Source organism: Limanda limanda, chromosome 14 (assembly GCF_963576545.1).
Source record: "Limanda limanda chromosome 14, fLimLim1.1, whole genome shotgun sequence".
Classification (NCBI taxonomy): Eukaryota; Metazoa; Chordata; class Actinopteri; order Pleuronectiformes; family Pleuronectidae; genus Limanda; species Limanda limanda.
The window spans coordinates 11,766,823-11,778,645 of NC_083649.1; the positions used below are offsets into that span (position 1 = coordinate 11,766,823).

Genomic DNA, 11,823 nt, shown 5'->3' on the forward strand with positions numbered 1-11,823 from the left:
TGCAAAGAAGACCAAGTCAAGCCTGCAGCTGCACTTTCAGTTCCAGCCAGAGCAGCTGCAGGAGAACACACCCAGAAGGTTGATTGTGCACCATAGATTCTCCCTGAATGAAAAACCTTAATAATGCAGTGGGATGTTAGAGATCACAAAGGATGCTTCTGTTGTGACTTTGTGTAAAAATGACACAAATTGTGTTTTCGATTTTAAATGTCGGCAAAAGCACAGCGGAAAAATACAAGACAAATTCTGGGATCAGCTCTATGACAACCATAGAAATATACTAATGCAGAATTAGCCCTTTTAAAATAGTGGTTATCATTGTCACCTCACTGCAAAAGGCCCTTGGTTCAAAAGACATTTTATATGTTTGTCTTACCTCGGACAAGAAGGCTGTTTTCATTCCATGTCTGTTTTCAGGATTACACAAAAACTACCAAACCAATTACCTCCAAACCCAGTTGAGTGATGTGGCCTGGACCGGAGAGGAACTCATTGAATGTTGATGTAGATGCAGATCAATGGATCCCTTTTTTTTCCTATTAACCATGTTTTATAAGCTAAAGAATGAATAATTTATGATGTCAGATCTCCACTTTTATATTTCTACTTTAAGAACTTAATCATGTGTTAGATTGTTTGGACTTGCGGAGGTTTGAGTTTCACTTAGTACCATTCTAGTTATTAATGCAATAATGAGAAGGTCTCTTTAATATTACAATGGGTAAGTGGGGCAGTTTAAAAACTTAACAATGTATATTACTAATCCTAATCTGCACAGTGACATGTAACAACAGCTGTGAAGTAATATTGGCAGTATTAATAGTAGTAGTGGAGTACAATACTACAAAATTTAAGAAAAGCTAATAATGATAATTTACGTTACAAATACCTACTAAAGATTATTCATAAGAAAACAGTACATGTTTAGTATGTTTCAACCACATGAAATACATGTCCTGTTGAAACAACTTTAATATCAGAAGTCAGGAAAACAGAAGATGTTTTCTGTGAAAATATTTTGGGCTTTAAAACTGCTGCTTAAACAATCAATTCTGTTCTGGTTCTAAAGTGGCATCCCTGTCAAATCTACTGTTCTATAAGAACAGGTATTACCAACCAAGAGAGGAAAAAGCTGGATTACAGCGCTATCTAGTGGTGAGGAGGGATAAAGAGCAGGTGATCGAGAACAAATCTGAGTATATTACTGTTATTTTAAATAAATGTAATAAACAGAAGCTAAAACACCTCCTACAATTCAAATCCAACCAGTTTAGAGCTCAGACAGTTATCTTCTGTAATTCACAGATATTTCAGGGTCACAGAACTGTGAGCAGTAAGGATAACCATCTTGTACAATGCAGGTCTAATTACAATACAAACCAAAATGATAACAGGAGAAAAATCAGTATTTTATTATTATACATAACAAAACAGCTCAAACTGTCCAAATCACTCCTCCTCTGAGGGACACAGACCTTTTCAGCAGTCCACTCAAGCTCAATTGTCCTACTTGGCTGCCATGGAGACCAAAGTTGCGCATGTAAATAACTAAGCAGCCTCGTCATCGCTTCCTTCCATGCTGCTGTCTGTGGAGTCCAGGTCCTGCTCCGGTTGTGGTTTTGTCTCCGGGTGCTGTTTGGGCTCTGCTGTCTCCGGGTCGGGTTTGGGCTCCCCTTTCTCTGGGTGCTGTTTGGGCTCCACTATTTCCAGGTGCTGTTTAGGCTCTGCTGTCTCCGGGGGCTGTTTGGGCTCTGCTGGGTCGGAGGGCCCTGTAGGTTCTTTGGCAGTGTCGATCTCTGCAGGTTTGGTGATCTTATTGCCTTGATCGTCAGTCTCCAGGAAAGTTGACCAGCCCTTCAGTCGCTCCTCTCGCTCTCGTGTCGTCTCTTCCACCTGCGCAAAAAGAATGAACATGACTTCTTGCCGGGGGTAGAGAACTTCAGTGATTTGGCATCGCAATCCTTAACACAGACAGTGGCTGTATTTTTCCCCAAAGTTGCGGTTAACCTTATTGTATGAGCTTGGCTGGGCCTCCCCAGTTGAATCTCAAAGTATTTCTGTTATTTGTATTTTTGGTTAATGTACCTGGTAGTCTGTCGTTCCATCCCAAAGCTCGGCAGTCAGTTGCTTTCCTCCAAACCAGCGACCATTGAACGACAGAATGCATGCGTCGGCTTGTTCGGGCTCCTTGAACGCGATTGATGCGACGCCATCTGGGTGTCTCTGCAGCACAAACAATCGCAACCATGTACAGTCTCTGTATTGATACCATTAATAGGAAATTCAAAACATTCTACTATAGGTATTTTCAGACACAAACTCTGGAAAATGTCTGGAAACGGGATCCAGACATTTTCAGGTGTTTGCCTAGGAAAACACACAGGAGGCCGGACTTGACTTATAAATTCACCTGGGGAATTCAAGTATTTTTTTTCATAGCACATCAGCCCTTTTCATGGAAGTGTCCAGAGATCAGTGCATGTCTGACAGTATCTCAGGACTTTGAGTAATCACCAACGACATTCAACTCACGTCAAAGAGGATGACCTTCTTCACCTCCCCGAACTTCTCACACTCAGACCGCAGATCATCACGATACTCATTCAGCACCAGTGGATCTTCCTAAAAGAGGCAGAGATCACAGAGAGTTACACACAGAACAGACAGTATGTGTGGTTTGCATGTGTGTTGCTCTCCGTACCTCAAAGTCACTGGGATGGAACATGTTCCTGATGATGACAACTTTTTCATGCCTCTTTCTCAATTCTCCTTTCTTCTCTGGCCTCCAGTCCAACTGTCTACACAGACAAAGAAAAACAAGAGAGAAATGCTCAGTCATATGTCTTCATTTCTCTTCAGTCATGAGTGAAGATGATCTCTGCAAGTGGGAGGTTGAATACAAAAGAACAGGGAGCGGACTTTACTTCTGTTGCTGCTGCATCTTCTTCTTATAATCTTTGTTCTTCTTCTTCTTCTTACTGGCATCGTACTGGCCCTTCAGCTCGAACTGTGCCGCTTCCACGTGGAGGCGGTAACCTCTGACCTCGGACTCGTCAATCAGACGCAGAGCCAATGCCACGGACTCTTTCTGCAGAAAATAACACACACACACACATAAACAAGCTGTTCAGATAGAGGAATACACATTGAAGCTAATATTGCTAATTTACCTTTTTTGTTGCAAGAATCTATTTGGACCAAAAGCATCGGAAAGTGCATGAGAGTCACGTCACTAAATTCCTTTTTACTGCATTTAAATGAAGTGTGTGAAGTGTGTGAGTTATAGGCCAGATTCAGTCCAAAAAAACCAACAGACTAACAAGTGCTTCTGTTTAACATTGGGTGTATTAACATATTCTGACACGTGCTGATGCAGATGAGCAAAGGATGAATTCCCCATCATGCGAACAAACGTGGAAAGGAGGAAGTGGAAACTAAAAGACTAACCTTGAGGTAGCAGCAGAGGCCATCTCCCTTCAGATTCCCTTCTTTGTCCTTGTAGAGTTTGACCTTGTACTCCTCAGTAATGGGATCCCGCATCACAATTCCACACTTAGTCATTAGTTCGGCGAACTCTTCGTTGCTGATGTCGGGGGGCAGACCTACAGAAAGGAGATGAGGAGAGAATTAGACAGAGATTGGATTAACAGTCTTGGATGAATGCCTTCTTGACAATGAGGGAGCAAATGTTGGCGAGACTCACCTGACACATAGACGTTGGTGTTTTTGTTGTCATCAATATCAAACCATCCTACATGTGCAGAAAAAGGGGAAAAAACATTAAAACTGAAACTTTGAAATTATACATTTACATCTTTAATTTGCACTGCTTTCCTTCACGTCTCAGTGTATGAATATCACTTTACCTGGCTCTGCTTTCCTCTTCTCCCCTTTCTCCTTGGCTGCAGCGTCCTGCTCGTCTGGATTCAGGTTCTGAGTGGCATCTCCTGCTTTCCGCTTTGCTGAGGACTTGCTGTCTGGTTTAGCGGCTGCCGGACCAGTGCTGCTCACTGCAGCAACGTTTGGATCCTGTTCTCCATCCTCAGTGAAGCCGTAGTTGGCCTGGTAGGCTGCGATGAAGTCCTCTGTTATCTAATGGGAAAAAAGCAAACCTGCTTAACATCAACATGGAAACTGGCTCTTTGCCGCAAATTATAGATTTAAAAGGCCTAAACCCTTCAGTAGTGCATTCATTGCTGACAGATGTTCCATAAGCAAAACCTTCATACTATTAATAACAAATTATGATCAAAATAAATGTACTATCCTGCTACATGTTTCAGGACATTTACATTTTACAATCATATCCATCATATAGTAGCAGCAGGGAAGCATCTGATCACTCCCAAATTAAATGGTGATGATTAAACAGCAATGTTGATGTTTTCTTTGTATAAATCAAATAAATGAGATGTATAAAACAATATTAAAGTAATTATTTTTGGAAACACCCTCACTGAACTTTCATTGTCCAAAACTCTTGCACAGTACTGTATATACCAGTGTTTAGAAAGCTGCAGCCATAACAAGAAAAGAATGCAGCAAGGGGGAGCAGGCATGCAGGGATTTAGAGGCTTTAGACCAAATGCACTGTGGGGAAACATAAACCGAGAGGGAGTGATGTTCATACTTTAGGGAACCAGGCCTTCTTCTCAGGGTCCCAGTCGTATAGAGTCCCGTCCTCTGGGTCGGTGTAGGTGTAGGGGTCATGGCCGGCCGCAGCTTTCTGACCGTAGAGCTCCTGCAGCCGCAGCTGCTCCATAAACTCTTTGTTGGCATCTGGGGGCCCACTCATCTGCAACAAGCAGGAGAAATGTTAGTGAAACATTATACATTATTACACACGAAGTAGTGATGATTTCCTATCCTCCTTTGCCATTTTCTACGCAATATTTCAGAGGTAGTTGCAATGTGAAGTTCTCACAGTCTTGCAAGTGTTTCCTCTGTAATCATAGGTTTTGTAAATAAGTATTTGTGCATGCAACCAAACTTAAGTGAGAGAGTCAGTGTGTGGCTCAGGGCATGATCATGAAGACCTATGATTGTGTCAGAGCAAAAACAAACAATAACTTGATTAACCTATAAAAACAGCTTCTGACACATCACTGCCCTCAACACAGACCGAGTGCACACACACCATCACGCATGTGTTTTCACCGTCCATCCGATCGCCTGAACTCAACATGCTGTTATTTATAGGATCGGACAGCTGGACCCAACGTTAGCGAGCCAATCAACACACCAGCCAACCCACAGTCACTATCACAGGGTTGTTGTTGTTGTTGTTGTTGTTGTTGTTGTGGGTCCGCAACAATTCACTGCTGCACGTCGGTGTCATTTTAAAATCGGTACTTGTGAGCTGTAGTGGCAGTTATCGGTTAGTCGATGTTAGCAACCACAGCTAGTTAGCATTACCTTCAGCGCGGATAGTCCAGGCTAAACCGAAACCTTCCGGGAACTAGCGGCGCTGCTTCCCCTCGCCGGGAGAACTCTCTCTTTTCAGGTGGGGTAGGTCGGGTTTTTTAATTGATTTATTCCGTAAGTTACGTTTTTCCCTCCGACTCCGCGACAACCATTGAATGAAGTACTTCCGGGTTACATCTCCAACGCGCATGCGTGCAATTTGGGATTTGAGTACTTGATTTCTAGTAAAGCGTCTACCGTTTCTCGGCTAGTGGCTCACACCAAGACGGAACACTAACTCCGCCCGCAGTTTGTCAGAGAGTTGGACAAATCCGTCGCTTCTCATGTAACCACCGCAGCCTCGCGAAGCTAAACTTGCTCTCCGTGTAGCCCGCGGTCGAGTATCACGTCCCGGGTGAGTCTGACACAAAGACCGGGGTCTGACATGGCGGAGGCTCCGTCCAACCTCCCCCCGGGAGACCCGCAGCTCATCGCCATGATCGTGGAGCACCTGAAGAACCGGGGGCTGTTCGACGAGTTCCGCCGGGACTGTCTGGCCGACGTCGATACGAAGGTGGGCAGCTAGCTTCAGCCAGACCTCAAGCTAATGTTAGCATGTTTGGATCCAGTCTTTGATTAACCCCGTTGTTAATTTGAGAATTATCTTAATTATTAGTATAATTTAGATCAAATATTAGATGCAGGATGATTTCCCAGTCTGTCTTATTGTTGAAGTGGAGCTGTATGCTAAAGTCTCCCGGATGTTTCTAAATATGTTGTTGTTTACATATTTGTTGAGTGGAAAAGGGTCAATAAAAGTAAATAGAAAACCTATCAATGGGTTGTATGGGCTCATTTTGGTTATGGCACATGCAAGTTGGATCAATTCAGCTCTATTGAGTGAGGATCAGGTAACACTACATGTTCAGGGGATGAATGGATTCCACTGATTATCAGCTCATGTCACTGAATCTATCAGGAAACTGAAAACAGGCAGTTCCACCTGAGCAGCCACGTCGATCTATAGCATTGAACATGTTTGGATCTTAGACCGGCTCCATGTGTAAAACAGCCCATAATAAGTGATCTGCAGGAAGAGTGAGTGAGCTGTGTAGCTTTTAAGTTCAAGATTCAAGATTTTTATTGTCAAATGCACAGAGATAACATGAAGCAGTCACTGTCAATGAAATACTTGGGTCACAGGCTCTCTTTAAGCAATGCTCAGTAATTTCAACCCAAAAAAATAAAATAGAAATAGTATAAAATAGAATAACAATAAAATAGAATATCAAAAATTTAAAATAGAAAATTAAAAAAATATATATATATAAATATAAATCTTTAATGATGAAGAGAAAAATAGAGCAACAATAGTTCAATTTGTGCAGTAGTGCAAATATTCAAATATACTTATTAAGGTGCTGGTGCAAATATGCAAATATTCCAGGGTGCTGGTTTGGTGGAGTTATTGCAGTTCAGAGGAGTTTAAAAGTCTTATGGCCTGAACCTGAAGTTCACAAAATTAAAAATAAAACAATTGCAAAAAGTCTATTTCTGTCTCACTTTCAATTTATTGTTGTATTTACAACTTATTTCTTAAAAATGTATCAAATGCCATTCGCCCAGGGGTTGCTTACCTTGCTTCTGACTGCTTTGTCTTAACATTGCTGTCCCTGTCGTTGCTCCCAGCCGGCATATCAGAACCTGCGACAAAAAGTGGACAACTTTGTCACGTCGCACCTGAGCACGCAAGACTGGAACCCAACCAACAACAAGAACCAGATGAGGAATGGACTGAGGCAAAGTGTTGTTCAGTGAGTGGGACCTTCAGGCTTTGACTTAACAAATGTCCAGTTCACAGTGTAAAGAAATAACAATGTTCTTTCTGAATTTAGAATATATTAGAATAATTCTATTCACTTTACACACTAGTCCACAGATTGGGGAACGCCCAAAAGAGTAAAAATTAGGATGGTCGGGAGTAGAACTGCAATCAGTTTTTATTTATTAATATATTGGTTATTTGGTTGATAATTTTCTGCTATCACATAGTCATTTGGTCTATAAAACATCGGAAAACATAGGAAAATCCACTTTCATAAACTGACGTCTTCAAATGACTTGTTTACATGTGTTCAATGAGTATGGATTATGGTATTTTCGCTTAAAAAATTACCTAAACAATCAGTCAATATATGTATTTTCTTCCACAAGTATTTTTGCTGTTGAAATTTTTTTTGACCTCTTGATCAATAGAGCAACTGGTTTCGGTCTAGTCAGAATGCTCAACGATCCTCAATAATCACCATTACATTTCTTGATGTAAATCTTGTTTGTTTGTTTGTTTTTAGATCTGGGATGTTGGAGTCCGGTGTTGACAGGATCATCACGCAGGTTGTGGACCCCAAAATGAACCACACTTTCCGACCAAACATAGAAACAGCCATCCATGACTTCCTGTCAGGGGATAGGAAGGAGGAAAACACCTCAAGTTCTAACTCTGCCCCGTGTGAACCGACAGAACCGCTGGAGGCCCCGTCTGCGTCGGGCCCCAAAACCCCCTGAGGTCCAGATAACAAATACTCAAGAACAGTCTCGAGAACACTTCAGAGATACAGTAAAGAAATCTGTATTCCCTCTCACTGCAGGCATATATCATGATCTACATGCAATGTAGTATGGCTGTGTTAGCCCTTTGAAAGGTGCAGCATCACAGAGAGTGGAGGGGGGGGGGGGGGGGTCCTGCTATGTTGTCTAATTCAGGGAGCAGGAATGTTGTTTTCAAAATGTTGAGCATCAGGGGTTGTTTCATCGCTCGTCTCCTGCATGAAGACACAGCTGGAGAAGTTACACTGCACAAACCTGGACTACTGTCTTTTGAATAATTTGCATTTGTGTTTTATGTGTGAAATCAGGCAAGATTAAAATTTTGGAGTGTTATGTGTTATAAATTTCACTCAGATTGTTTTTGTACTTGCCGATATGATTTTGACTCTAAGCTTTCAAATGTGTCTTTTCTGATAACTGTAGACTGAAGTCAGTTGGGTGTTTTATTTCCAGTTTGGGGGATTAGAAGATCCAGCAGGTTCCCTCCAACTACATCGACACGTTATTTCAGACTTACGGGTGACATGGTCATAGAGATGCTGCATGAATAACAGGATGAGGTGGATGAGGAGGAAATTCTTGAAACATTGTTCTAATCTACAGGATCAAGCTGGAGTTGTGGGTGTGTCTTTGAATCCAGCTCTCCGAAATGTAGAAGGCTGCTTTGATGACCGAGACCACACTTCAAAGTCATCAAAGGTGCCTTCTCCTAAATGAAGGAGGAATAAGCCATTTATAGCTTATTCTTCTTCCTTATAGTATACAATAATATAGCAAAGAAACGCCCAGCCATGCATGAAATAACAGGAAATGAATACGGGTCATTTTGGACCCATGTTGTGCATTAGAAGGAGTTTGCATTGCTTGTGTATGAAGGGGTAAAGGCGGTGTAAACAGACCAAATGAACCCCTGCCCAGATAAAACCTGGGTATTCTTTGGTTCAGACCAGAGTATACCCGGGGATAAACTGTCCAAGGCCCAACTATACCCCGGGGTGTAAAATAGCCTAGGCCATACTATACCCCTCCAGGCCAGAGTTTACCCTAAAAGGGCCAAAACGTAAAAGTACCACGTTCAAAAATGTTAAACTATGATTAACTGAATATCTCTGGGTTGTGGATGGTTGATCCAATAAAACAAGACAATTGAAGGAGAAATTATTTGCTCATCACTGACAAAGTAGCTCACATGTGGGGAAACAGATGCACCAATTATGACACTAATGATTCTATAATCTGATCATGGTTTTATTATTGTAATGTGTGGGCATGCTTCAATTTCTGTCATCTTTAAGATCATTGTCCCCTCAGCAGTCATATTTTAATAAATTTTAGTATTTTAACAAAGGACTAATGGATTTTTAACGCTCTTTTTATATATTGTGTATGGGTTGTGTGTTTGTTTCATGCAGATGATTTGGCTTATGAGGGCTCTAACATGCTCAAATTCTTACCATAATTTGCAGAATTTTGCAGAAATTAGAAATTGGTGAAAATTTACTTTCATCTCATTTTATTTTTTTAATTTGTAATTTTTGTTTTTAATTTAATTAAATTTTTTAATTTTCCTGTGCAGAAGTGAACTGCTCACACCCTGCGCTGCCCCCTGCTGGCTGCTGGGTTCCTCTGCTGCTCTTGCTTGGTTTGTGCAGCTTGTGATTAACTTAAGTTGTCCATAATTGGCTTTTATCAGTGAGCATATTCTGATATTCTGTGAAAAGACAGACACAGTCAATCATTTCCTCTGAGTGGTGTCAACAATTTTGTTTTTGATGAAGTGAAAACAGAGGAGAGTCCAGAATTGCTTAACACAACCACCAGGTGGGGCTGTTGATCTTGTTTAGCAGAATCCAACTGTTTTCAGCTTTTGATATTTCGGAGAAAAACCTCTTTACTGTTTCGCTGTTGCTGCCACTAAGACAGTACATGACCCATCTGCAGAACAAATAGCAGCTGTATTACTACATGAGGTTTACAGTCTGAAGCTGCAAAGAGTGACCTCACTGATGTCGTATCTACTGCATCAGATACAAGGCAACTGTCAACTAGCTATCGTTTTCTTTCTGTTTTGTCAGAGATACCACCAGCCCTTCACATTAAACCATTTTTATGCAATGTGCATCATTGATCTTAAACCGTTTTTCACCTGATTTTCTTTTTGGGTCTTTTGAAGTTTAGTTTATAATTGTATTTTCTCAAAGCCTCAATCAATCCAGGCTTAGACCTCAGTCCCTTGTAGGTGTTTTTGTGCGCAGCATCACATATTGCACAACTATATTGATTTAACTCCTTGTTATTGGCGGCAGACGGGTCTATATGTTAACACAAATATTATGTGCGTCTGTAAATGCAATGCCACGTGTTTGTGTGCATCCAACCATGGAGCTTTGAAGTTTTTAATTTAATTGATGGATTAGTTATTTAAATAATTCAGTGATCTGGGACCATTTATGGATCCATAAATGACATGCAAAAGTTTTTATCAATTAATAATATCTTTTTGTTATTAAATAAGATACACATAAATACTGGGTTTTATAACTATTAACATGAAACCAATGATACCTAAACTGTCACTTAAAGCATCAAAACTCAGCAGCAACTTTTCAAAGAGAAAGTCCTGGAGACTCTTTGATGATCAGTAGACATCACCACCCTAACCCTAACCCTAACCTTGTTTCATTGAAACTACCTTTTCCAAAAGGAAATAACTGATGCTTTTGAGCAGCAACTGTGGCAAAGAGAAAAATTATTATTGATCCATATATAGTTCCTGTTAACGGACAATCAGCTTTGAAGTCAAGTTGTCAACAGTTTTGCATCTTACAATACAAACTGGCGAACTGAGCACTTCAGGGTTCAGTCATGTGAGGACAGTGTGTACAAACCCTAAAGCTATGGTAACACTTCCTCCTCTGATCAGTTATCACAAAGCAGATACTTGTGACTTTGATCTATATGTCCACACACACAGGCACACAGAGAGAGGGGGACGTGTACAATATTGTTTACAACAAGTAAGAGTGCAAGAGGGTCCCACGTGTGCGCTGTATGCACAGTGGTGTCCATGTACGCTAGTGTGCTGTTTTGGGCATGTGAGTGTGTCTGTTTGAGTATTTGTGTGTGTGTTTGGTGTCCGGGTGAAGGGTCATTGTGTGGGTGGTCACCAGGGGTCGTGTGAGGGAAGCTGTGTGATGTTGTTTTGAAGCAGAATGAGCGGCGTCCAAACATTTAAACATTGGCCCCTGAAAGAGTGTGTCCTCCCCAGTTGGGCCCCTTGTATGGACACACACATAAACACACCTTGTCTTTCTACCTTGATCTCCCACACGCACACATTGTTCCCAACTATGTTTACTGAAAGCCTCTGGGATGCAGAGCAGGTAAATCCGAAAGAGGCAGAGGCATTTGTTTGGTTCTCATGAAGATACTGATGTCCTGGTGTTAGTGTGTCACATGACCCGTCCCTTTGTGGAGGTCAGAGGTCATGGCCGTTATGAATCAAAACATACAACCACAAAAACTGGGCTGCAACATATAACACATTATGAAGAAAGAAAACAAAGCTTAACTCACCTTTGACTCAAACATTCAACAAGATGTGTTCAGGGAACTAATAAATCATGGGAGATGTTTCGTTGTATATGTCTGGAGGTAATTTCAAAGTAAGTAAGACCATAAGAAATAATAATTCAAAAAATATGAGTGTGTGTGTGTGTATTTGTAAGGGCAGTTTTCAATTAACAACATTTTGCTAATTTCACGTTTGTGGATTTGACTGAAAGGTCTCAAAAGCTTTTTGGGCTGTATTAC

General features: G+C 41.2%; 2 protein-coding genes across 2 annotated transcripts in view; one reads left to right on the forward strand and one right to left on the reverse strand.

Annotated features, from left to right (window-relative positions):
* Window positions 1-1,388: 1,388 nt before the first annotated feature.
* Window positions 1,389-5,552, reverse strand: htatsf1 (HIV-1 Tat specific factor 1). The gene is made up of 10 exons (XM_061085906.1): window positions 5,416-5,552; window positions 4,631-4,795; window positions 3,867-4,092; window positions 3,704-3,751; window positions 3,448-3,602; window positions 2,925-3,088; window positions 2,702-2,798; window positions 2,533-2,622; window positions 2,086-2,223; window positions 1,389-1,893 (listed from the first exon to the last, which is right to left on the reverse strand). Exons 2-10 carry the CDS (start codon window positions 4,793-4,795, stop codon window positions 1,549-1,551), a joined length of 1,428 nt encoding a protein of 475 aa, XP_060941889.1. The 5' UTR covers window positions 5,416-5,552; the 3' UTR covers window positions 1,389-1,548.
* A 78-nt stretch (window positions 5,553-5,630) lies between these two features.
* Window positions 5,631-11,823, forward strand: part of LOC133018956 (uncharacterized) — a 14,125-nt gene continuing 7,932 nt past the window's right edge. Inside the window, exons 1-3 of the mRNA XM_061085297.1 lie at window positions 5,631-5,977; window positions 7,093-7,217; window positions 7,755-7,966. Coding sequence (XP_060941280.1) covers window positions 5,849-5,977; window positions 7,093-7,217; window positions 7,755-7,966 — 466 coding nt within the window. The 5' untranslated portion in view covers window positions 5,631-5,848. The remainder of the gene's footprint in view (window positions 5,978-7,092; window positions 7,218-7,754; window positions 7,967-11,823) is intronic.

Bases quoted from the DNA above. Each gene is read 5' to 3' on its own strand.
- htatsf1 (XM_061085906.1), bottom strand. From the start codon at position 4,795: ATGAGTGGGCCCCCAGATGCCAACAAAGAGTTTATGGAGCAGCTGCGG. The intron at 4,093-4,630 runs GTATGAACATCA...TTTTCCCATTAG, and splicing joins AGAAGGCCTGGTTCCCTAAA to ATAACAGAGGACTTCATCGC. The intron at 3,089-3,447 runs GTTAGTCTTTTA...TATTTTCTGCAG, and splicing joins GCCTCTGCTGCTACCTCAAG to AAAGAGTCCGTGGCATTGGC.